The following is a 22,088-nucleotide window of genomic DNA, read 5'->3' as shown; positions in this document are numbered from 1 at the left end:
TGGGCATGGCATGTGTTGCTTTGACTCTAAAGTCTGTTGATTCAATCCCCAAGTTCTTGACGGAGAGAATAAATTCTAAAAAGAAAAGTGGTAGATCACATGTGTGTGGACTGCGGCCCTACAGAAGAACTCACTCACCTGGGTGGCTCTGCCAAAGTCAGAGCAGACTACCCCAATTACTCATCCCAGGAAAGTGCACAGCATTGTCTCATTGGCCTTCATCCTTCCTCCAACCTTCAGCAGACCTGTTGGCATGCAATAGCCAAAATCTCTGCAGCTCAGCTCTGCCTGTTGCGTTGTGAGTCACAGGGCCCCGCTTGCTGAGCAAATGTAGCATTTGGAAGGTTCTGGTATTATCTTTTCCACCTGCATGTCCCTCACATCTCACTGCAAACTACTGTCTGCACTCTCTGTATGCACTGCTAACTTTTGAGCTGCAAGAACGTCAGTGACATGGGGCACAATGGTGGCAGAGCCCTGCAGAGAAGGTGAAGGGAGCGACAGAAATGTCATGTAGGGCCAAGGAAGGGGAATACAGCCTCTATCCTGCAGAATGGCCTGAGCTGAACTACAAATACACCAGGGCTTCCTAAAATCCCCCAACAGTAGCTTTCTTCCCAGTTTTCACAGTTGGCATCTGACAAAGGGAAGCTTTCTTTTTTTCAACATCTGCATATACCAATAGAGTTCAGGGAATAGCATCCCTACTTTGGACAAAATAGAAGAGCAAGGACTGCAAGATTTAAAAAAACTCCTTAGAAGAAAGCCTGGGTAATAAATCCACTTCCTTTAGCAGGATGGGTGCCAATCTGGCTCTTAGACCCCCCTTTTATTTTTTTTCAGACACCAAGGAAAGAAAAAGAAAATGTTTCTGTGTTCTCAAGCACTTCTTTTGTTTTGGCTCCCATTTAAACACATCCATTCGCTGCGCGTCCCTGGCTGCGTCTCACCATTATATAACCTCTGCTTCTCCAAGGCAGGGTGCTCTCCCTTATTGCAGGGCAACTACTGCAGCCGAGTTGTGTAACACTGCCACATAAAGCTGTTCCAAGCTGAAACGTGGCATGCAAGTTATTAGGTTGAACTGGGACTACTTTACTTTCTTTTATTTTCTTTTTTTTTTTTCTTAAACTGGAAAAAAAAAAAAGCCTGAAAAAGAAAGGTGTTTTCTAAAATCTGTGGGCTAAACTATATAAATTTGTGGGTTGAATCCTTTAAAGGATTGACAAAACATAGAAATGACTTAAAGGCAAAGCAAGTCTGAAATCTGATGAGCAGCCAACCTATAATAAGGTAAAATCACCTTTGGCATTTGATAAAATGAACATGACAAAACCAGTGCTTTAAAATGTGATCAGTTACTCTGCACTTATGTATATTTTGCACAAACTGTATAGTGAGGTGTCACCACGTATCTTGAAAAGCGTTTTCATAATAGACAGTGTGAGTATCTAGATGTATGAGCTGACACTAAATTCCATACCATGGCCTAGATCCAGCCTTGTATTCTCTCCCCTTCATTATTGTTATTCATTTTCAGAAAATATTTTTATAGGAACAATGAACTGCATTTAAATAACATTAACACTTTCTGCCTTGATGCAGAGAGGAGGGGAGGGTAACAGGTTTTCTGGCTCAGCTTTGACAGTTACCCAGCTCGGGTGGTTCATTGACATGCAACGTCAAATGCCATGGCTGGTTGTGAATTTTGTGACTTACGAAGCCATGTCTGAAGTATGTTTTTTAAAAGCACTCCTCCTACCGAAAACAAAACAGATTTTCTAAAATGTAGGGTTTGCCAGTATGAGCAAGGTGTTGAGTCGTGTCTCATTCTTGGGATTATTTCCCTAGCTTAAGCAAATGTCCTCTTTTTAGATTTAAACAGAATAACACTTCTGTGTTAAGTCAAACACATATATATGTGTGTGTGTGTGTGTGTATGTATGTATCTTTGTATGTTGATGGGCAGGGGAGGCAGAGGCGATGTGTCCTGTGACTGCTGCCTCATTGAAAGGGGAGAATACAAACCTTAATGAATAGAGTAGTCCTAGGGTTTGCCGGGAAAAATATAAAGTATGTTCAATAGTTGATTTAGGATGAAATCATCCCGTGCTCCGTGCACGCTCGCGGAATAAAACACACGCTCACGGTATCAAAAACATGCTCAGCCGAAGGGGAGATTCATCACTTCGGGAGGTGCAGACACTTTTTGGCGAGGAGCCGGCCAGGGAAGGAGGAGGGCGGGGGGAGCGAGGCAGGGCAGCTGTCGCACCCCCGGTCCGGCATGCGGGGCTGCCAGGGCCCCCGCGGGGCGGGCAGCCGGCGGCAGCAGCGCCCGCACGGAGATGCCAGTGGGAGCGGGGAGACGCCCCCCGCTCCCGCAGCCGCCCCGCTGCAGCCGAGGGATGCTCCCGGCTCCCCGCTCATCCCCGGCACCGGGCCCGTCGATGCGGGAGGCAGGACCCCGCCGGCAGCGACTGAGGCAGAAACACTCGCGGGGGAATTTTGCGTGACCACCCCCCCCGCGGCTCGCCGTGCGAGCACTTACTGCCTTCGGGCAGCCCCGGCCGCGGGGGGCACCGCCGCCTGCCCGCTCGCCCCTTCTCTCCCCGCTGCGCCGCCGGGAAACAAAAACCACCCAGAAGCAGCACGGGGGGCACGGGCACCCTCCTGCCGGAGCAGCCCCGCGGCGGGAGGCGGGCGGCGGCGCGGCGCTGCCATTGGCGCGGCGGGGCCGTCCCTCCCCGCCGGGAGGAGGAGGAGGAGGAGGGAGGCTGGAGGCGGGCCCGCGCGGGGCGGTCGCTCCAGTCGGTGCGCGCCGGGCGGCCGGGTCGCTGCAGTTGCAGTTGCCGCGGAGGGCAGGGATCAGGGAGCCGGGCAGGGGCAGGGTTTAGGGCGGCGGGGCCGGGAGGTCAGGCCGGAGGTCTAGGGCGGCGGGGCCAGGAGAGTTGGCGATCGCGCCGTCGGTGCCGCGCCGATCCGCGCCCGGAGCCTGCATGGGGCGGCGGCGCTGAGCCCAAGCCGCCCCGCTCCCGCCGCGCTCCCGCCCCGGCCCCGCCATGGCCGAAGCACCGCAGCTGGTGGACATCGACCCCGACTTCGAGCCGCTGCCGCGGCCCCGCTCCTGCACCTGGCCTCTGCCGCGGCCGGAGTTCAACCCCCCCAGCTCGGCCACTTCCAGCCCGGCGCCGTCGTGCGGCGGGCAGCCCGATGGGGCGGCCGGAGCCGCGGCCGGGGCCGGGGCCGCCGCCTCTGGAGCGCTGAGCGCCGACTTCATCAGCAACCTCAGCCTGCTAGAGGAGAGCGAGGACTTCGCGCCGCTGCCCCCCGCCGCCGCCCCGCCGGAGGCTGCCGCCTGCCGCTGCGGGGACTTCCCGGCGCCCGAGGCCGGCTGCCGCCTCCACCCGCCGGGACCGCCGCCGGTGCCGCCGGTGCCCCCGCCTGTGGCCGGTCTGTCACCGGGCCCCGTGCCCGGACAGCCCCGCAAGAGCAGCTCGTCGCGGCGCAACGCGTGGGGCAACCTGTCCTACGCAGACCTCATCACCAAGGCCATTGAGAGCTCCCCCGAGAAGCGGCTCACCCTCTCCCAGATCTACGAGTGGATGGTCAAGAGCGTCCCCTATTTCAAGGATAAGGGCGACAGCAACAGCTCGGCCGGCTGGAAGGTAAGCGGCGGGTGGTGGGGGACGCCCCGTCGGAGGGGGGTCCCGGGAGGCTCCGCCGCCCCCGGGCACAGCCGCGGAGCTGCAGGCGGCTGGGCACGCCGCCCTCCCCGGCTGCACGATGCCCGCTGCGCAGCCTGCAGTGCTCCGGCTCCGCGCTTTCAGTTTGACCTCACATGTCTACTTTTTTTCACCTTTCCAAAGGGAGAACTCCTGAGGGAGAAAAGCGTTCCAGCCCTCCCGCTAGAACGCGGGCGCTGGGACGCTGGAGGGACCGGGGCCGCCCCCCCGCTCTCCGCCTCCCCCAGCCCTGCCCCGCCGAAAGCAAAAGTTCACGCGGTGTCACGGCGCCGTCCCCGGGCAAAGCCGGCAGGAGCGGCGCCGCCTCCTGCTGCCCGGGGGCGGCCGGCGGGGCCCGGGGAGAGCCCCCGTGTGCCAGGGGTGCCGCGGCAGCTCCGGCGCTGCCCAGCCCCGGGACGCGGCCGGTCCGTGCCGCCGTCCGCCCTGGCGCTGCAGGGCTTTGCCGTCGGGCGGTGGAGCGGGGACAGAGGCAAACAGGGATGGGGGAAAAGCGGCGGCAGAACAAGAGTTGCAGAAATACCGTGTGTTTAATGAGTAAGCCGCAGTATTTGACCTGATGGCTTTGTTAAAGTTGAGGTGCGGGAGCGCTTTTCTTGTGTTACGTGGTGGGACGGAGCTCCCTCCTTCCCTCTCTCCCGCAGCGCAGTCCCTGCCGTCTGAGCGGAGCGCTGGGAGCAACCTGTTGGGATTTGTGCTCAGCCCCGCGCCGGCCGGAGCCGCAGCCGGTGCTGCCCGCATCCCACGGTGGGGTCTCCGAGGGACCCGCTCGCCAGGTCCCGCGGGACCCTCGGGCACCGGCTGCCCCCCGGACAGCTGCGGGGCGAGCCAGCGAAGCTGCGCTTGGGGCTGTGCGGCCCCGGTGGCAGCGCCGGGCGCATGGTACCCTCCAGCTTTGCCTCCCCGTGGGTGATAAAGGCTTAACGCTGCTGCCAGTGAATCCTCCCTCTCCGGGGCTTCCGTCGAGAAAGTGTCACCCACCCGTGTCCCCGTGCGCGGCGGAGGCAGCGCCGAGTTTTGTGACACTGTTGCGTTGGGAGCTTTGTCAGGACGAGCTTGTGCCGTCTGCGTACGGGCAGAGCCTCCTCCGCCCTGCGAGGGATTAAATGATGGCAGAAAATTTATGTGTGAGCTGCGAGCACCTAGCACGGCATCAGCGCACTCTGGTGTGTTCGGGACTTAGTTCCACTTAGGGCCAGTCAAGCTCTCTGCTTCACTTTCTAGTATTTGTATTATTTATCTTTTTTTTAAAAAAAAGTGTCAACTCAAATCCTGCATTTATGTATTTTTAATTGCGCCGCTAGGAATGTTTGTTACATCGGCTTTTCGTAAATTTCTGTTTTTTAGAAGTAAGCTTTTCGTAAATTTCTAGTTTTTAGCAGTAAGTTTCCTGCTAAGGAAATGCAGATTAATCTGTAATTCAGTTTTAGCTGAAAGTTTTTAGGGCTTTTGAAAGTAGTTTGTTAGTTTCTATTGATGTGTTTGACTAAAAAATTTAAAGGATAATTGTCTGAAGACATCTGTCATGAAAAACTTTAATAGGAGTGAAGTGATTGATAGTTGACAGCTTTTAAATAAGGTAACTTGTCACTTGAAAGTGCTGCTTTTTTTTTCCAGTGGTATTTTAGTTTCCTTAAGTGCCTTTTCAGAATTGAGTAGAAGAGAACTAAAAGCCAAACAAACCAAAATAAAACCAAATAGCTCCCAAGTTCAGGCGACCAAGTAAGAAACACTGATAGCTGTGTAACTTACTCGGCGCTTCCTATTTTATTGCTGCTTGTCCCGTGGTGCTGCAGCAGGGAAGAAGTCTCACACACCTCCCTCTAACAGATTGAGCACATCCTATGCCCACATACCTCTGCTGTGGCAGGGAAAGCTGCTCCTGGTGGGATTTTTGGCTGCAGTACCCTCTGGTAGAGTGCAGTATATAGCCTGCCACTGCTGGTGGGTAAATACACATGGGCTCTCCTTCCATAATTAAATAGTCACCGTGTTATGCATGGGACACGTGTTGCCCCCATCCCTTTGGCTGCATAACTGCCAGGCTGCTCTGAAAGTTGCATGCTTGCAGGTTTTACCACTTAAGCCAAGGAAATGCAGAGTTTCTTAAATACACTTTCAAGTTGAGTTACCAGCAGCCACTGGGTGTCAACTCTGTAACTGGCCCGGCTGAGGCGTGCAGCTCGTTTGCCTTGTTTATCACCAATTCTCCACGGCTCAGCGTGACTGAGGATTACTTTTATGTTTTTCCACTTTGGGAGCCGTTGGTTTGCCCGTGGTCTGGGGACCTGCTGTAGGCGTGGGGCTGGGAGCGGAGCCTGACTCAGCCGAGGGCCCCGCAGAGGAGGAGCATCGCTCCAGAGATGAGCACAGATTAGCGACTGACTTTTCTGCTGACAGAGGGAGCGCGGGTTCGCCTCAGAGCCTGGCACTGACCGAGGGCTGGGAGTACATTGTGCACTGCTGACGCAGGCTGGGAAATGGGGGGGTGTTTTTTTTCCCCCCCTTAAGTAAAACTTGGAGATGCTTTGTCTTGTTGGGGTTTGAGTGTTTGTGAGTGCACTAAAGCACCTTTCAAATTCTTCACAAAATGTATGAACACACAAGGAACGAAAAAGAATGTGCACTTTCTGCATAGAGGCAAGGTGGTGTTTCTCAGGCAGAAGTTGAGGGCTGACTGCTCTAGTGCTTGTGAATATGTACTGCCCCGATTTAATACATGATGTCCAGCTTCTTCTTAGTTTTTCACTGAAGAAAGTTCAGAGGTGTCAACATTATCTGGTAGCAGCTCAAAACAGCATCCAGGCTCTTCTGAAGAAAAACATTAAAATAAAAATGCCTTTTTAAATGAGGGGGTATAAGGCAAAATAATATATTAACATAAAATTATCAGTAACATAAAATTATTTAAGTAGGTAAATTGTTCTCCATTATACACACACAGTAGTTTATTCCTGATTTTCTTGTCATAAACTCTGCTTTATAAACAAATCCCCTGTTGAGCTCTAAGGGAGCAAAGTCTTCATGGGGTGGCTGCCTTGAATGAAGCACTTGGGATGTGCTCTGCCAGACTTGCTGCATTGTTGGTTGTGAATGTGTGCTGATAGTGACCTGTGTTGCTCAGAGAAAGCCAAGCAAGAACAAGATCTGCTGCAGAGATAACAAGGAAATTGTTGTGAAAGTTACATGGAAGAAGGAGACTTTTCTCCTAGTGTAGTACTTAAGTAAAAGCAACATTATGCCTTGCCTGTGATAGTGGAAGACACAAGGCTTAAAACAGAAGAGGCAAGAATTCTACTGCAGCTGTAGATAACTATTTTTTGACACAAATATGATAGCTTTTTGGCTAATCATCATACATAAAATATAAAAAAAAATCTCTGTGATGTGCATATTTCATGTCTTTGCTTTATGGCAAGTGTTGAGATTTATTGTAAAGGAGCTGTCGCAGTTAAGCTTCCTTGAATGGTCTCATCCCTTCAGTCTGCTTTTGAAAATGGGTTCAAATAAAACCCTGTAATGTTTTTGAACAGGAAACATGGAATTTTGGTTCGCTCATCTGGAGGTGGATGTGTTGTTGATTTTTCTTGGTGGCAAGTGTTAAGGTCCCACAGGCACATACACCTTCTTGACTTCTAGTCCCAAGGGAGTTTGTTCACCTAAATTCATTTGCTGCCATTGTTGAAGGAATGAGGATAGATATCTAGCTGCAGAGGGATGAATGGTTGTAAGCCTGAAAGCCTGAGGACCAAACAGGCATGGGACAGGTGCTTTGGGTGGCCTTATCATAGGAGCTCTCTATGGTCAGCACTATTCTGCAATGATTTGGTCTCCATGCAAAATGAATTGTGGGTTGTTCTGGTTCTGTTGTATTTGGTTTGAAAATCACAGGGAGTAAAAAATATTAGAAGGACTGAAAAATCAAGAATAATTTTCACTGAATTTTTTCAAAGCTTTTGAACCTAGATCAGCAAACAGTTTAAATTGTGGACATTTAGATGATTTATTTAAATTGAGTACATAGAATCATAGAGTCACAGAATAGTTTGGATTGGAAGGGACCTTAAAGATCATTTTTGTGAGGTTTTTCTTATGATTTTTTTTTTGTGGGAAAAATCACAATTGAAGATTGCCTTTAACTCAGGCTGTGTATTCCCTCAGTACTGTGGGCTTTTACCTCTGTCCCTTAAGATGCTTCCCCAGGTGATCTGTGGCCCCCCCCAGCATGATGTACTATACATTACCTGAGCACACACAGGCATATGCAGATAGAGGTGTGTATGTTTGGCTCTCTGTTTGTGGATTCTGTCAAGGTCGATGCTATACAGTCACACCTTTTACAATACATGTGGCAAATAGCCTCAAGAGCTGGCAGCTGCAGTTGGGTCTGCTCTGCCATGACACCTGGCCTCAGCCCACCCTGTTGTGAGAAAACTCTTTGGTGTCTTGCATACCTGCTCACTGCCTCGTGTAGCAGCCTATTGTCTGTCAGTCACCAGCTTGCATTTTGCTTAGTTCCAGGTGTGAAAGTTCACCTTAATTTTTGCAAGTGCAAGGTGCTCTCCTCACCTGTGTCTGAATAACTCATGGCTGAGAGGTGTCAGTGCTTTTGACCTTCCCATCAGGGCCCTGAATAATGCTTTAATTTCTCTTAATTTTCTTTGCCCGTTTTGTGTTTGCTGTGGTATCTGTTCAGTTACTTGTATGATTATAGGTAAGACTAAACACCAAAGTGAAATGTGTGAGTGGCTTTGTGTAGTGACATAATGAACTAAATTTTCCTTAAGTGCCTTTAAAGAACTTCAATACAAAGACAAAGTAACAGCTCTTTGCCACTGTATTTTTTATGACACCCTCAGCTGCTTCCTTATTATCATTATTTTTGTATCACATGGTTTTACAAGTAGTTGGTGAAGTTGTTTGGGGAACTGGAGCCTTTGCTGCTTGTGATGGAAAGGGGAAGCAGTGTGGTGCAAGGAGATAAAGATTTTTAGGTGAGGTATGTGAGGTTGTTTTCTTTTTCTCTTTTTCCTTATTTCTTTTTAATCAAGTAGGCAATACTTTTGGTGGTTGGGTTTTTCAGTAAGGCACCAGGAATTGTGTAGTCCTGAGGTGTCTGCTCATATCTTTTTGGTTTCCAAAGCATGATGCTGCCTAAATACGCGCGTCTCTGTTTACTCAACTGGTGAATCATTTTGTAAAATAAGTGCTTGGCTTCTGGAATAAAAATGCAGATATATTTTGCAGCCACGGATTTGTGAAATATGTAGGGCTGTGGCTACAGAAATTCAATTCTCAGCCCCTTCTGTTTTGGGAAGAAGTTCATATATGAAACAAGGATTTCTGATGGAAATGATTTTAAAACCTTGAGTAATGAATAATAAACTAAGTGAAGATAACCTGAAATACAGTTTACTGTTTTCCTCTTTCAGAAATATGTAAAAGATGGATATATTTACTTCATTGTCAACTCTTGTGAGAAAGGAACTTCAAATTTGCTGGTGCTGGCTGCAGATACTTATAGTTAAGCATATGGTAGTGCATACTAATATTTTAATGAATTTTGTAGCATTTTGTTTGTCAGTCTGGTTGCTAAAATGGGTTTTAAATATTGGGGAAACACTGCTCTTGGTGATGATAGGTTGTGCTTTAGAAATTAAGTGCATTGGAAAGAGTCACATTTTGAAGAACAGCATTTCTGCTGCTCCATAGTGAGCTTCAGCATGAGTTGAATTGATCTGTGAAGATAAGTGCTATTCATGTTTCAGTATTATTTCTAAATATACTTAGTAAACGTTAATCATGTGTGTTTATCAAACAGAGGTGCATCATTCCTGCACTGTCATTTGTGATATGCAAATGTCTTAAGTGAGCAGTGCAGCATCATGAGGTTTCTTGGTAGGTCTCCATTCCTAACGGAGGAGGGATAAAAAGAATTAAGGTACTTTTACAGGATTGGTTATCATCTTCTAAGATCTTCATTAAGCCTCATTCTTGCTCTAGATTTTGATAGTGGACGCTGGTCTTTACCAGATTGCTTAAAATGATGCCTACAGAGGCACGTGTTAAGTTTTGAAACACTTCTGTAATGAATGGTGAAGGCTTAGCAATGTTTTGGTTTGCGGTAGATGGGACCAGAAGTGGCTCTATCTTTATAAATGTAGTCACTCAAAACCTCCTGGGACTCTGACAGCTTCTGCATCAGACAGAGATTAGGAATTACTGGAGGAGTGGAGGGCAGCACTCAGTTTGCTCAGATGACTTACTGAGCTGTTAAAGGCACCTTGCATCAGTATCAATGATGTTCTAGTTCTGTTTGAACATATGTCTTATTCTAGAGTTAATTAAACTTAAAGGTACACATCTTCTTTTGTTCTAGTCTTAGAAACCTAGTTTTTGGGAATTCTGAGAATCCATGCAGTGGGAAGTGTGTTCAGTTCTGTTGCTGCTTCAAGAGAGCGTGCCAGGGATGGCTGTGATTGCATTTCTAAGCAGCCTGTGTTTCTCCAAGTGCTTTGCTGGTGTGTCCAATGTAGGCTCATGTTGATGTGAGAATGTGGGACTCCTTTATAGCTTTTTCAGGGCTATTGCTGTGTAGGTCTGTGGGGTGTAGCTTCTGGGGCCTGGCACATGTGTAGTTGAGAGAATGTGCTGGGAACATGGTCTCTGAAATAATTTATATTCAGATTTAAATTTGGACTGAGTACCAGAAACGTGCTTGCAAGTAGAGGTGCCCTTAATCATAATATTTGCTGACTAAATTATATCTTCTGTCTGTGCTCTGTAATATGTGAGAATTCTTATTTTATTAGCATCTTAATTTTTTTTTTGGTGTTTCTTTCTCAGACGCCACTTAGTGCCAGGCCTCTGTGGTGCTTCTGCACCACGATGTAAAATGATGAAGCGGGCTAGGCTCTGCTTCTTGCATGTTGGTGTCTCTCTTTAGAAAATGTTAGAAATGCCCCTCCTTTAATTTAGCTGCTACCAGAATGAAATTTCATCACATACAGAAATCAGGAAATTAAAACCTTTTTTTAATGAAATGAGTGGTGTGCATACGTGTAGGAGTGATGCGTGTGAGCAGCCTTTGTGCTGTCCATGGAAACTGTGGTTCTGGAGAAAGTTGAAAGTGCATAAGGCTGCTTTAGTGCTGCAGTGCTTTGTGCCTCCCAGGATTTGTTTATATGTGACCTGTTCAAATTTACACAGCAGAGAAGGTCTTTGCACTTTTTTGGAAGGGGAACTCTGGAGCACTAGAGTATGGCCATTAATTTTTCCCTTCCTGAATAAGGGGTATACACATAATTCAGAATGTGGACTCTAACTGTCAATTTACTGTTGGCAGTCTCACTTGCAATGGCAAGGTGGCAACTTCTTCAGTTTTCTTGTGCTTAACTCCAGAAACTGCGACGTGGGTGGGGTTTCACTTACCCATCACTGACTTTTCAAACTGTGCAGTTAGATAAGACTGAAGCAACTTGCTATAAATGTGGTGACTTGTTAAACCGCATTTATTGTGCAAATGAGCTTACATCCTGCAAGATCAGCAGAAATGCTTGGTGTTTGCCTGGATGGAAATTAATTAAAATTTGGCGACTGAAATTAAAGGAATAGATTTGTTGCCCATTGTGTTATATGAATCTGCCTTTCAGTTCCCACAGTGGGAATTAGCACAGTTGCAAATGTTTTTTGGCATATGTGAGTTCTAAGTCAGTGCTAAGTTCTGGCATCCGTAGCCTTCTTAGATTTTTACTGCCCTTTAATATGTGTTAAATATATGTGAAGTCGCTAATGGCAGTGAGGATACTAGCAATCCAAAAATACACTGTTGTGGTGGTGGTGGTGTAGGCTCATTTGCTTGTAGCTTGCATTTGCTTAAAACTGATATGAGTTAATCTGCTAATTTGATTGTAATTGTTAGAATTAAAAAAAAAGGTACCGGTGCCATACATATCTTGGATATATATCCAGATTTGAATTTTGATTGCCAAAAGCATACTTACAGACTGAGATCTTTAGTGTTTGCCAACTAAATTATATCTTATAGCAATGCTTTGCAATATATAGAAACTCCTAATTAGATATTCAAAAAATGAAGATGCTGTTATTCAGACATGCTTCATAGCAGGCCTCCGCAGTTCTACCCTGTCAGGATGTGAAAGGATTGTGCTCTGTGCTCCTGCTCACTGTTAAACGTGTTGATTTCTCTTTCCAAAAATATGCTCCTCAAATCTGAACCTTCAGATTAAATGTAATTATTTGCCAGCCCCCAACCCCTTCTCCCAGAAAACCTGGCTCTCTGAAGGCATGCTGGTGGTGCTCTGGGGCAAGAGAGATTTTATGTGCTGTTGTTGTCTACACGTGGGAAAGTGCAGTACGCAGGTGTAATTCATGCCTGTTTGGTTGGACCCTCTCTTTCCTCGCCCCTTGGCACCGTTCCCCTGCAGGACTGCGCTGCCAGGCTCCAGTGTCCCAGCACTGTGGGGCTGAGGGCTGCTCCCAGTGCCCCTGGCTGTGGGTACGGGTGTGGGGAGGTGTGAGCACAGGGCTGCGTGGGAGAGCCTGGAGCCTGGCTTTGCCCCAGTGCTGGCAGGGTGCTGCTGTGTGCATTTCAGGGAGCGTTCCAGCCGTGACCGGGCAGCCGCCTGGCGCAGGAGCAGAGCCCACCGGCGCAGTCCTGCCAAAATGCTATGTCTGCCCCGTATGGGTACTCTGCTGCTTACTGCTCAGGTGTGCAGAGAGGTCAGGGAAAGTAATCCTCTCTCCTCTTTGCAGTTCCCAGGGAAGTCTGCAGTGATTCACTGAGTAGATTTGTCACTACTTAGATCAGTTAAGGTACATCCCTTGGCGTCTCCAGAGGATACCATGCTGCTGCCTTTGCTCCTCAGTAAGATCTTTCAATGTCTCTGCAGGTGCAGGTGAGGGAAGAAATGCTTGTGCTAACTTGGAAGATTTAAACTGAAAGAGAGTACCTTTAGATAACTGTGACAGATAACTGGGAAGAAATTTTGTACTGTGAGGATGGTGAGGCACTGGCACAGTTTGCCAAGAGAAGTTGTGGGTGCCCCATCCTTGGAAGTGTTCAAGGCCAGGGACTTTGAGCGACATGGTTGAGTGGAAAGTGTCCCTGCCTGTGGTGCTGGAGTTGGAACCTGATTATTTTGAAGGTCCCTTCCAACCCAAACCATTTTATGAATCTATGAGATGTTGTTTCAAGGTAAATAATGTTTATTGATTAGATTAATTATTTTTACTACTAATTTTTTTTAGATTGATTATTACTACTACTGATATTTTTAAATGATGTGGTGGTAAAGGTGGTTAAGTAACCAGAATCAGGTCAGGCTTAGATATTTGCAGTTGCTGCTATACTTGTCCTGCTTCACCCCTGCTTCTTTGAGATGAGCTGATGGATCTGCAGCTCAAACCAGAAGCTATTTGAAATTCAGGATGAGGATGCAGCCTCATGTATGATCTAATCAAATTGTAGTACATAAGTTAAACATAAATAAAAATGCTCTACACACTTCTATGTAGCTAGACATATTTAGATTTTGATTAATATCTAGAAATCTATAGTGGAGAAGAACAAAAAAAACCCCACAACTTTTTCTTTTTTCTTTCCCTATGTGAAAACCCAGAGTGGCTGCATTAGAGCAGCTTTAATTTTTCATAGTTTTTATGGTGTCTTGGCCCTGGCATCATTGGGATGGTATTAAGGCAGACCTGGAAGGCAGTTCAGTGTTTTAAATGCTTGGAAACCTCAGAGATGGATGGAGAGGGCTGAACCAGGAGCTTTCTCTTTTGGCTTAAATTGGGGGAGCAATTTTATTGCCTTTTTCTCCTTTTTCCTTGATCAATATGTGCAGCCTCCGAGTAAAGCTATGGTGTCAGGTTTTTATGGCTGAGGGCTTACCTTTGTGGCAAGAGCTGAGCAGCTCTCCTGAGATTGTGTGAGTGTATATTCTGGCTGGTGGGCTTTTAATGCTGATCTAATGTCTGGTCCCCAGTAGTGTTTGTGTTTTGTGCCCTCCTTATGCAGAAATGTAGTAAATCCACTCAATACTGCCTTGAAATACAAACAAGGACGGGAGTTTAAAGCAGTATTTTTAAGTACAGCCTGTTGCAATTGATTTTGGGAAAAATCAAGAGATGCTATCTTAATGCAGACTTCTCTATGCTTGTTAGGAACTTGAGTCACTCTTGAATAATCCAGTTTGTACAGTCTATGAAAACCTGATACTGCACTCTTGCTGATTTCTGCTTTACAGTTCTGTGGCAATGACATAGTCATAAGCATTTAAAGGAGAAACCATAATCTTCCCTGCTTGCAGCCCAAGCCAACGCTAGTCATCCCCTGATGCTATGAAGTCATTCTTTGCTTTGAGGTTTCCAGCTAAAACTCTGTTCCAAATTTCTGCTCTAGTGAGCAGTAGAGGCATTAGGGATGGAGTCCTGCTGCCCTCCCCACTACCATTGACCTCTCTTCAGACCATCCTCATGTGGCCAAGGAGACCACTCCTGCAAAATCAACATTTTCCCTTGACAGCAATCCCTCCTTCCCACTTCTGGAGCGCTGGAACAGAAGATGTAAATGAATTTGCAATGATTGCACAACCTGGTTATGCAACGAGGCTGACGTGGTAGCGTATACATATGTAGAAAGTGCCTTTTTGAAGGTACTACATTGAGCACAGTTTCACCACCTTCTCCCCAAAGATGAGGGTAACTGCATTACTGGCTTCACCTGGTTAACCTGCATATATAACACACACCAAATACTCACCTTCTGTTGACTGAGGATTATTGTTGATGGAGCAAAAAAATCAGTTCTTGTGGACTGTTTATTTGGGAAGGAATTTTTTAGCTTGGGGCACAGAACCCGGGCAATTAGACTACTTGGGCCTGGGGCAGTGGGCTGCACTGTAGTGAGTTTTTTACTGTCAGCATAATCTGAACCACCTAAGAATGTGTTTCATTTCTTATTTTCAAATGAGTGATGGTGTTTCACTTGGAGGCATCCTGTGGTAGTCCAGGAGGTCACTGAGCGAGTGCTCAGCATTGCTTACATCTGGCAACCCAATTCCTTGCTTCCTATACTTTTTAATTTCTCTGGAAGAAGACATGCTGCACTGCTGACTCCTGTCTTTTATGTGAAGCAGGGGGACTCATGGCATGGTGCTTTTCCTGCATTTTTGAGTCAGGCTGCTTGGTATGGCTGCCCTAATGCTGAATGTGATGCAGGCATTCATTTTGTCACTTCCCTGGCAAGTTACTCTGTATGCCATGTGGGCTGATGGGTGTAATTACTGCTATCTTGGGGCAAGGACAGACTTCCTGAGGTCCCTTCTTCTGTGTTTTCCACTGAGCAGATTTGCATTCAGCTACTGGGCATGTGGAAAGTTGTTCTTCCAGCTAAGATGTGCAGTCTCTAAGAAGCTGAATCTCTCCCATCTCACCCAAAGTAGCTGAGGCCATTGTTAACATGATGTCCTGTCACTCTTGGCCTGGCTGTGGCTGCTACATTTTTACTTAGGTGTGGGAAAATAAACCTTTTTGTGTCCCAGTTGCTTCTCTTCTGCAATAATTCCTTGTAGGTAGAACAAGTAAGTGATGTTATCTTCATGTGTAGTGCTTCTTGCTGATTGAAAGGAAAATTCTGCAAACTAAGCAAGTAGACTGACCTGATGACTCCTCATGACAACTGCTTACTTTTAGTTAACATTCAGTATATTTTTATCCTAGTTTACTCCTTAGAGGCTAATAGAGTGCTGCTAGAGTAATTTTCAGATGAATCATGCCATCTGCCATGCATACTTTGCTGTTTCAGCAGTAGGGGAGGAGAGGGAATACATACATACAGTGGTTTGAAACAGTATGTTTGTATTCTCTGTAAAACTCATTTAAGTTTCAGAGGTTTTTTTTTTTTTTTCCTTTCTTTTAAATTATTTATTTGGATTTTTTTGGTTGTGTTTTTTTTTTTTTTTTGTTTTTTTTTTTGTTTTGTTTTGTTTTGTTTTGTTGTTTTTTTTTTTTTTCCCTACCAGGCATTCTATATTTCTTGCTTTGGCTATGAGTTTAACATTGGGCTCTAGCACTGATACTGATCTGTTGGGTGCTCTCTGCTAAAGTTTGCAGAAGCACTCTGGACATGATCTGAATTGCTAGTGAGTTAATGTGGACCATTGCAAAGTCCTTCTCTGAAAACACAGCTCAAATGTTGAGCATTTGGGTTGCCAAACTGGACCAGCTGGAATTTGCACCCCTCTAAAAATAAAAGATAATAATATAAAATCTGTAGAGCGGTAGAACTGGGGAGTTTAGCCTGAGAGTTTGGAAGGAAAGGTTGCTTGTGGAATGAGTTCTATATGGCTCGTGTTCAAGATTTCTTCTGTAGGAGCTGTCCTGAGCCAGTGGAGGATTGTCCCAGTTTGCACATTCTCACAGGCAGCTGTCCTACCTGTGAGAATGTGCAAACTGGTGCTTGAAACGAAAAGTTTGTAACCACATTGGATGTGTCACTGTGTTCTGTGTTGTGTTTTGTCCAGAAGCAATTATTTGGGAGACTAGCCAATCTGTTAGTAAGGTTCATGGGTTTGGGTTTGGAGAGGGCTGGGATCATAATCTTGAAGGAGTTTGTCTGTCAACTCTATTCCATCTTTGAGAACCAGGCTGTGATATTAGATAATGCTTTAACTATTACCAGGCAGGGTAAATTCTTCTGTTCTAATATGTTAAAAATCTTCCCTTGCTGGCAGTCCCAAAGATCTTATTTTCTCATAAAATGATTTGGCTGATGAACCATTTGCAAAGTACGAATAGATTGCGTGCTTTGTTCATGTCTTTAAGCTTTTTCCAAAAGTTTCAACTCATGTGCTTGGTATTAGTGCCCTGACAACTGTATTTAAAGAAACTGAGAGCAGAATATTGAAATGTGGAGCAATTAAACTGTTTTCTTCCCTTTTCAAACATTTCACCCCCTCTCCTCAAGGGAATGATACGTCTGGTAAACTCCTCTTAATTATGTGAGGTCAGTTGAAGGCTTGAGCAATAGCATGCTCTCTTTTTCAGGCAAGAAAGACAATTTTAAAATGCCAGGAATCAAAAGCAAGGACTGCTTGCCAATGGAGAGGAGTTGTTGCACCAGATATCGAGCTGACATGCAAGCAGATCTCTGCTACCCTTAGATGAGGATTAGTTTATGCCCTGAAGCAAACAGATTATTAACTCTTGTAATTTTATTTTAGTATGTTTAACAACAGATACTGTTGCTTATAAAACCCATTTAATCCTTTTTTAATCACTGCTAGTCATTTTTCCAACAGTTATCCTGCAGGCATGGGTTCCAATGGTTAGTTATTTATTGAGCAAAACAGTGAATATCTGTTTGCCCATATACTTAAGTCATTCTTGAATGCCTTGGATTCAAGTTTAAAATAAAAAAGGAAAAGAAAAAAAGTTGGGCCTCTACTTCTGTTGTCTTCCTTCCATCTTTAATCCCCAACTCTTCAAATACCTGCAGCATCCCCTTTCTTTTGCTCTTTGTATGCTCTCTGCCACATCCTTAATTCCCCTTCAGTTTTCCCTGGCCCCTGTGCTGCTGATGTGAAACACCAGCAGATAATCCCAGCAGATTTTTATTAGCTTGGGCTTTGCTCTGCACCTCAAGGCATTTATTGATAAATAGCCTTGTATTATGGGATGTATAAACAGAAGCATGTGACTGCCCTCTGTGTTGGATTTGAGAACATAGGGAATAGGGGTGGTGGTGGTGGCCTGATGATGCTCTTCAAGGAGGCAGTGCCTTTTCTTAGAGCCATGGGAAAAAGGCTGGCAAACTTTCAGGTGTGCAGGAAGCTCTTCCTGTGTGAAATAAAAGCTGTCAACATCAAAAACTGTATGGTTGAGAAGAAATAGTTCCATTTTCAAAGATGATGAGAGCAAGAACATCATTGGCAGGTATAGAGCAGGGGCACCAGGGGGGTAGGAGCCTGAATGGCTCCCCTAAGTGAGAGGGATGAAAGCTGTTGGAGTTTAGGGAGGTTGGTAGAAGCAGAGGAAAAGAAAAACCTGCATAGTTACTGGTATAATTGCTTATCTTTTACCCATGTTTCCTGTCTACTCCTGGGACAGGAGCTGGTATTTCCTGTACTTTCCATTGCCAGCTAGCTGCCATGCTGTGCTGTGTAGGTGCTGCAGCCTGTCCTTCAGTAACCAGGCTGGAATGAAAGTGCACCGAACCTCTTAATTATCAAGTTATCATCCAGGGTGAGACAGAGGTAAGAAATAACTGACACCAAAAATCTTACCAGGTTAGGCATCTTTAGCTAGGCATGATGTGTGAAAGTACCAGCACCTGATGGATGCATGGCATACAACTCCCCCAGAAAGAGGGATGGAAAACCTCAAGCCTTTTCAAGTTTGTTTCTCAGTACTGGGATCTTTCAGCATCTTGCAAAGCTCAGTCCTCTCTATGCCAGCCACTGGGATGCCATGTAGCAGTGCTGCCTTGTGAGGGTAATTTTGTGTTCTGTCTAATGCGTGTCTGAAATGAGGGTGCGTGCCATAGAAACACAGAATTGTTCGGCTGGAAAAGACCTTTATGAATCTGTGTAGAAGCCACTTCCCAGCACAGCGTGAAAGGTTACGAGTGAGAAGGAGACAGTGGTAACATTTATGTGTTTCAGACTGTAGGAGCTTTGTCTTTTGGCTTTGATTAAGCCAGTGTTTAGCCTGTGAAAGTATTTTTTCCTCTAACGTTGGGAGATCTGCTATTGCAAGCAATTTTGCCATCGGGGCCGGATGGCATAAAATGAATACCTGACTGACTTGAAATAATTTGATTAGTCTGTCTTTTGCTGGAGGAATCCCTTGCTCAGGCTTATCCCAGGGATAAATGAATCATGCAGAGCAGAAGCTGAAATTGCCAATAAAGGCTTTAAGTTTGTTGCTGGTAAGTGACTGTTAAATTACCTTTGCTGTAGGATATGTGCCTTTTCCTAGAAATGTCTTGAACATGGACTGAATTATACAGAAATATTGAACCTTCCAAATTTAAGGAAAAAACCTAGAGGCTGGAATGCTTTTATAGTCAGAAACTTCTGACCAGGTGTATTGCTAATGCTGGTGATTTGCTTGAGTACCACTTACACTAAATTTTGTTACATGAGGAAGAGAAATAGAGTAGGAAAGAATATCTCTACTTAATATTCCCTCTCCTCATTAACATCTGTTTTCCTCTGCCATGTAAATCCTGTGTTAATGTTCACACAGGCAACACCAGTAAGAAAAATAGATCTTGCTTATTGTTTAAGGTTTCACTTCATCTTGTACTGGTAGCCTAAAGGTCAAGTGTGTAACTGCTGATGCAAACCAGTTGTGAGAGAGTCCAGTAAGGTTCTGAAGTTTCCTTGCAGCAGCAAAGCTTCCCTGTCTGATTAGCTGGTGTGGAAAGCACAGTCTTCTTCTGAAATTGTGTGAGGTTTCCTGTAGGTTCCTTCCTACCTCAGAGGAACCTTTATTCAAGCCTGGTGGTTCCTATCCATTTGTTGACTTTTGTGATTCAAAGAACCTGTTGATGTTGCAGGGAAAGCCCTTGGGTAGCTGTATAAGGGAAAGAAGATAGATATGAAGAGGGTTACATAGTGTGCTTTTAGCTTAGAAGGCTGGTCTGTATGGGATTGGTAGTTGGTGGAGAGGAATAGGTTCCTGTTCTAAGTGTTCACAAGGAAAAACTTCATCAGTTCACAAGGAAGAACTTCATCAGGCACAGTAATTCCTGAGAAAGGAGGCAGCCCTTGTGACCTTCCATAGAGGTCTTTTTAGACTCAAATTATTAGTTTAGGGGAGAGGCCAAGGGACAGCTTCAAGTGTTGACAAAATAACCTCATCAAATTCAGGCCTGTCGTTCCAAGTGCATGGAACTAAGATGATAATCTTGGACCATGTTGTTTCTACCTCATGTGAAGACTTCGCATTTTGACTCCACAGGGGACTGGCCCAATTTGCCATGTTTTCCAGACACTGAGAGTTCAGGAACCTCTGAGGTTTTTTCTGTACAGGCTACAGTTTGGCCAACTGATTTGGAAACCAAGATCTGAGTATCTTCTTGCCCATACCACAGTGGCCGCTAAAGGACTGGAAAAAAAGGTTCTGTAAGAAGGAGTAAAACAAGCAAGTATTTTCAAGTCTGTAGAGAAATCACAGATTTCACTTGTGGTAGTAACTACCTGCTCCTCCAAGGAGGTAGAAAGGTGACAGCCATACATGGGTTTAGCCCACACCTAACTCCCTGCCCTCCGGCACTGGGAAGTCTTAACTCTGGTCTCCTAAATACTGAGCACAACCACACAATTTACACACAGAAGAGGTATCTCTTTTCAGATAAACAGCATGACTTCCATGCATGTGCAGTCCAAGAGGATTGTCACCCTTTTCCCTTTTGGAAAAGACCAGGGGTACTCAGCAGTGTGATGTGTCTGGGTTGCATATGATGAGATATGTTCTTTGAGCCAGAGATGGCCATGACATCCATCAGTCAGGGGGCTTGCCCCCTCCCAGGACAGATGTAGGGCATGTCTGAACTACAAGTTGTTCTGTGCTTTCTAGAAAGTCTGCAAAGGCTGCATGGTCTTCATATAGGAACAAAAGCTGTAACGTGCTGGTAAGCTCAGTGGGTTGCAGAGAAATTTTCTTGTCTTTGGAAACAGTAGAGTTTTGAAAATCAAAGCAAACAAATTGTTTTGGTTGTGGTGTTTGTAAGAAAAGGCAAGAGAGGAAATGAGAAAGTCTTTGAAATGTGAGTTAAATCGTGAGTACAATGAGTTGTTGTGTTTTTATGGTTTTTTTTCTCTGTAAAATCCTAGTTTCTGTCATTGAGGCTTAGTTAGGAAAGTTTTACTTTCTAAAGAGAAGACAATATGTGTCACAAAGAAAAGGAATATCTTTAAGGTATGAAATCTCCAACGTAATGGAAGGGTTTGTTATGGAGAAAAACTGCAACCGTAAGACCTTATAGGGTTTCCTATCAGTTAAAAAAACAATCTTTACCTGGAAGCATGAACTCTTCATTAACATTGTAAATACAGATGAGAATAAAAGAAAAAGATACAAAATTAAATGAGTGTCAAAAAGAAGCTGCAATTAATAAGGAAGATAACGTGCTAAGAGTTGTATGTTAGGAAGTAAATATACCCATTCAAAAAATTAATAAAAAGAGTTAAAGGAAGAGCTTGTTGAATACAAACCTTGTGTGCTTTGTCCAACTTTGCTGTTCAGTGCAAGGTATGACAACTGTCTGCAAATCTTGTCTTTAGACAAATATATTCTTTTCTGTGATTTTTGTGTCAGAAGGACGAAATTTTTTCTCTCTTACTGATGTAGGATAGAAAAGAGCAGACTTTTGCTTTCTGAAGCACTGCTGTATAATGTCACGGAACAGATCTGTTCACATCACAAGCCAAAACAGAAATGAAATTAAAGGAAAAAAGTCCAGAAGCTTAAAATGAACCATTCTTCCTGTATTTTAAGGGGCTGTAGTCCAAAGGGTGAAAGGGATTAATAAGTCTAAATTTATCTGGGGGATATATATAAATCCCAATTTCTTGCCATTCCAAATGTTGAGTGTTTTGTTCTTCTTTGTAGTGTTGTCATTGAAGTTGTTTTGATTTGTAACACTTCCTTGCAGTGTACCTCTCATGTGAGATGTGGCCCAAAAAATATGGAAACTTTGCTCAGTTTAGAAAAAACCCTTAATGAGTCACAAGGCAATAATGAGTCCAGCTCATCACTGGAATATTCATTATTATGGATATCATAAAACATTATTTAAAAAAAAGGTTCAGTTCAAGAGTTAAGTAACCATGCTTGGGACTGCCATTTTCTTCCTGGTGGGTAGCAGCTTGCTGGCCAGTCCGAGCTCTTTTATGGACCTGGTGGATGCTCTAAGGAGGGTTGTTTAGGAGGAGCTGAAGGATGCTGTGGAGTTTGAAGGCCTTTCACTAGGGCTTGTGGTATTTGGGCCTGCTAAAGATAATGGAGTGAAAGTAGTGAAGTTGGAGAGGGGGTGCAGATTGTGGGATTAAGATTCTGACCATGGGAAGTTGTGGAATATGTGGTAGGGGAGGTGACGGTGTGGGTTAATTTGCAGGAGAGCGTGACATGGTTTGTTGTGCTCGCATAGCTTCAGTGTATCCACCTTTCACACGCCAATATTTTCACTCACTTTGGCATGCATTTTTGTTGAGGGCAGTGGAGAGGAGAGGAGAGGAGAGGATGCAAGGGGCACAACCTTGAATGTATCAGAAGCTGTCACAAAATCCTGTGGAGCCTAGAGACAGGCCCAGGAAG

General features: G+C 45.3%; 1 protein-coding gene across 1 annotated transcript in view; it reads left to right on the top strand.

Moving 5' to 3' along the window:
• The first annotated feature begins 2,794 nt into the window (after window positions 1-2,794).
• The window catches only part of FOXO1 (forkhead box O1), a 60,956-nt gene continuing 41,662 nt past the window's right edge, over window positions 2,795-22,088 (top strand). The window contains exon 1 of the mRNA XM_071448300.1: window positions 2,795-3,665. Within this exon, the coding sequence (XP_071304401.1) occupies window positions 3,060-3,665 (606 nt within the window). The 5' untranslated portion in view covers window positions 2,795-3,059. The remainder of the gene's footprint in view (window positions 3,666-22,088) is intronic.

Source organism: Agelaius tricolor, unplaced genomic scaffold (assembly GCF_023055355.1).
Source record: "Agelaius tricolor isolate 1412-34295 unplaced genomic scaffold, bAgeTri1.0.p SCAF_26, whole genome shotgun sequence".
In the NCBI taxonomy this organism is placed as follows: Eukaryota; Metazoa; Chordata; class Aves; order Passeriformes; family Icteridae; genus Agelaius; species Agelaius tricolor.
This window is presented reverse-complemented; position numbering and strand designations above follow the sequence as displayed.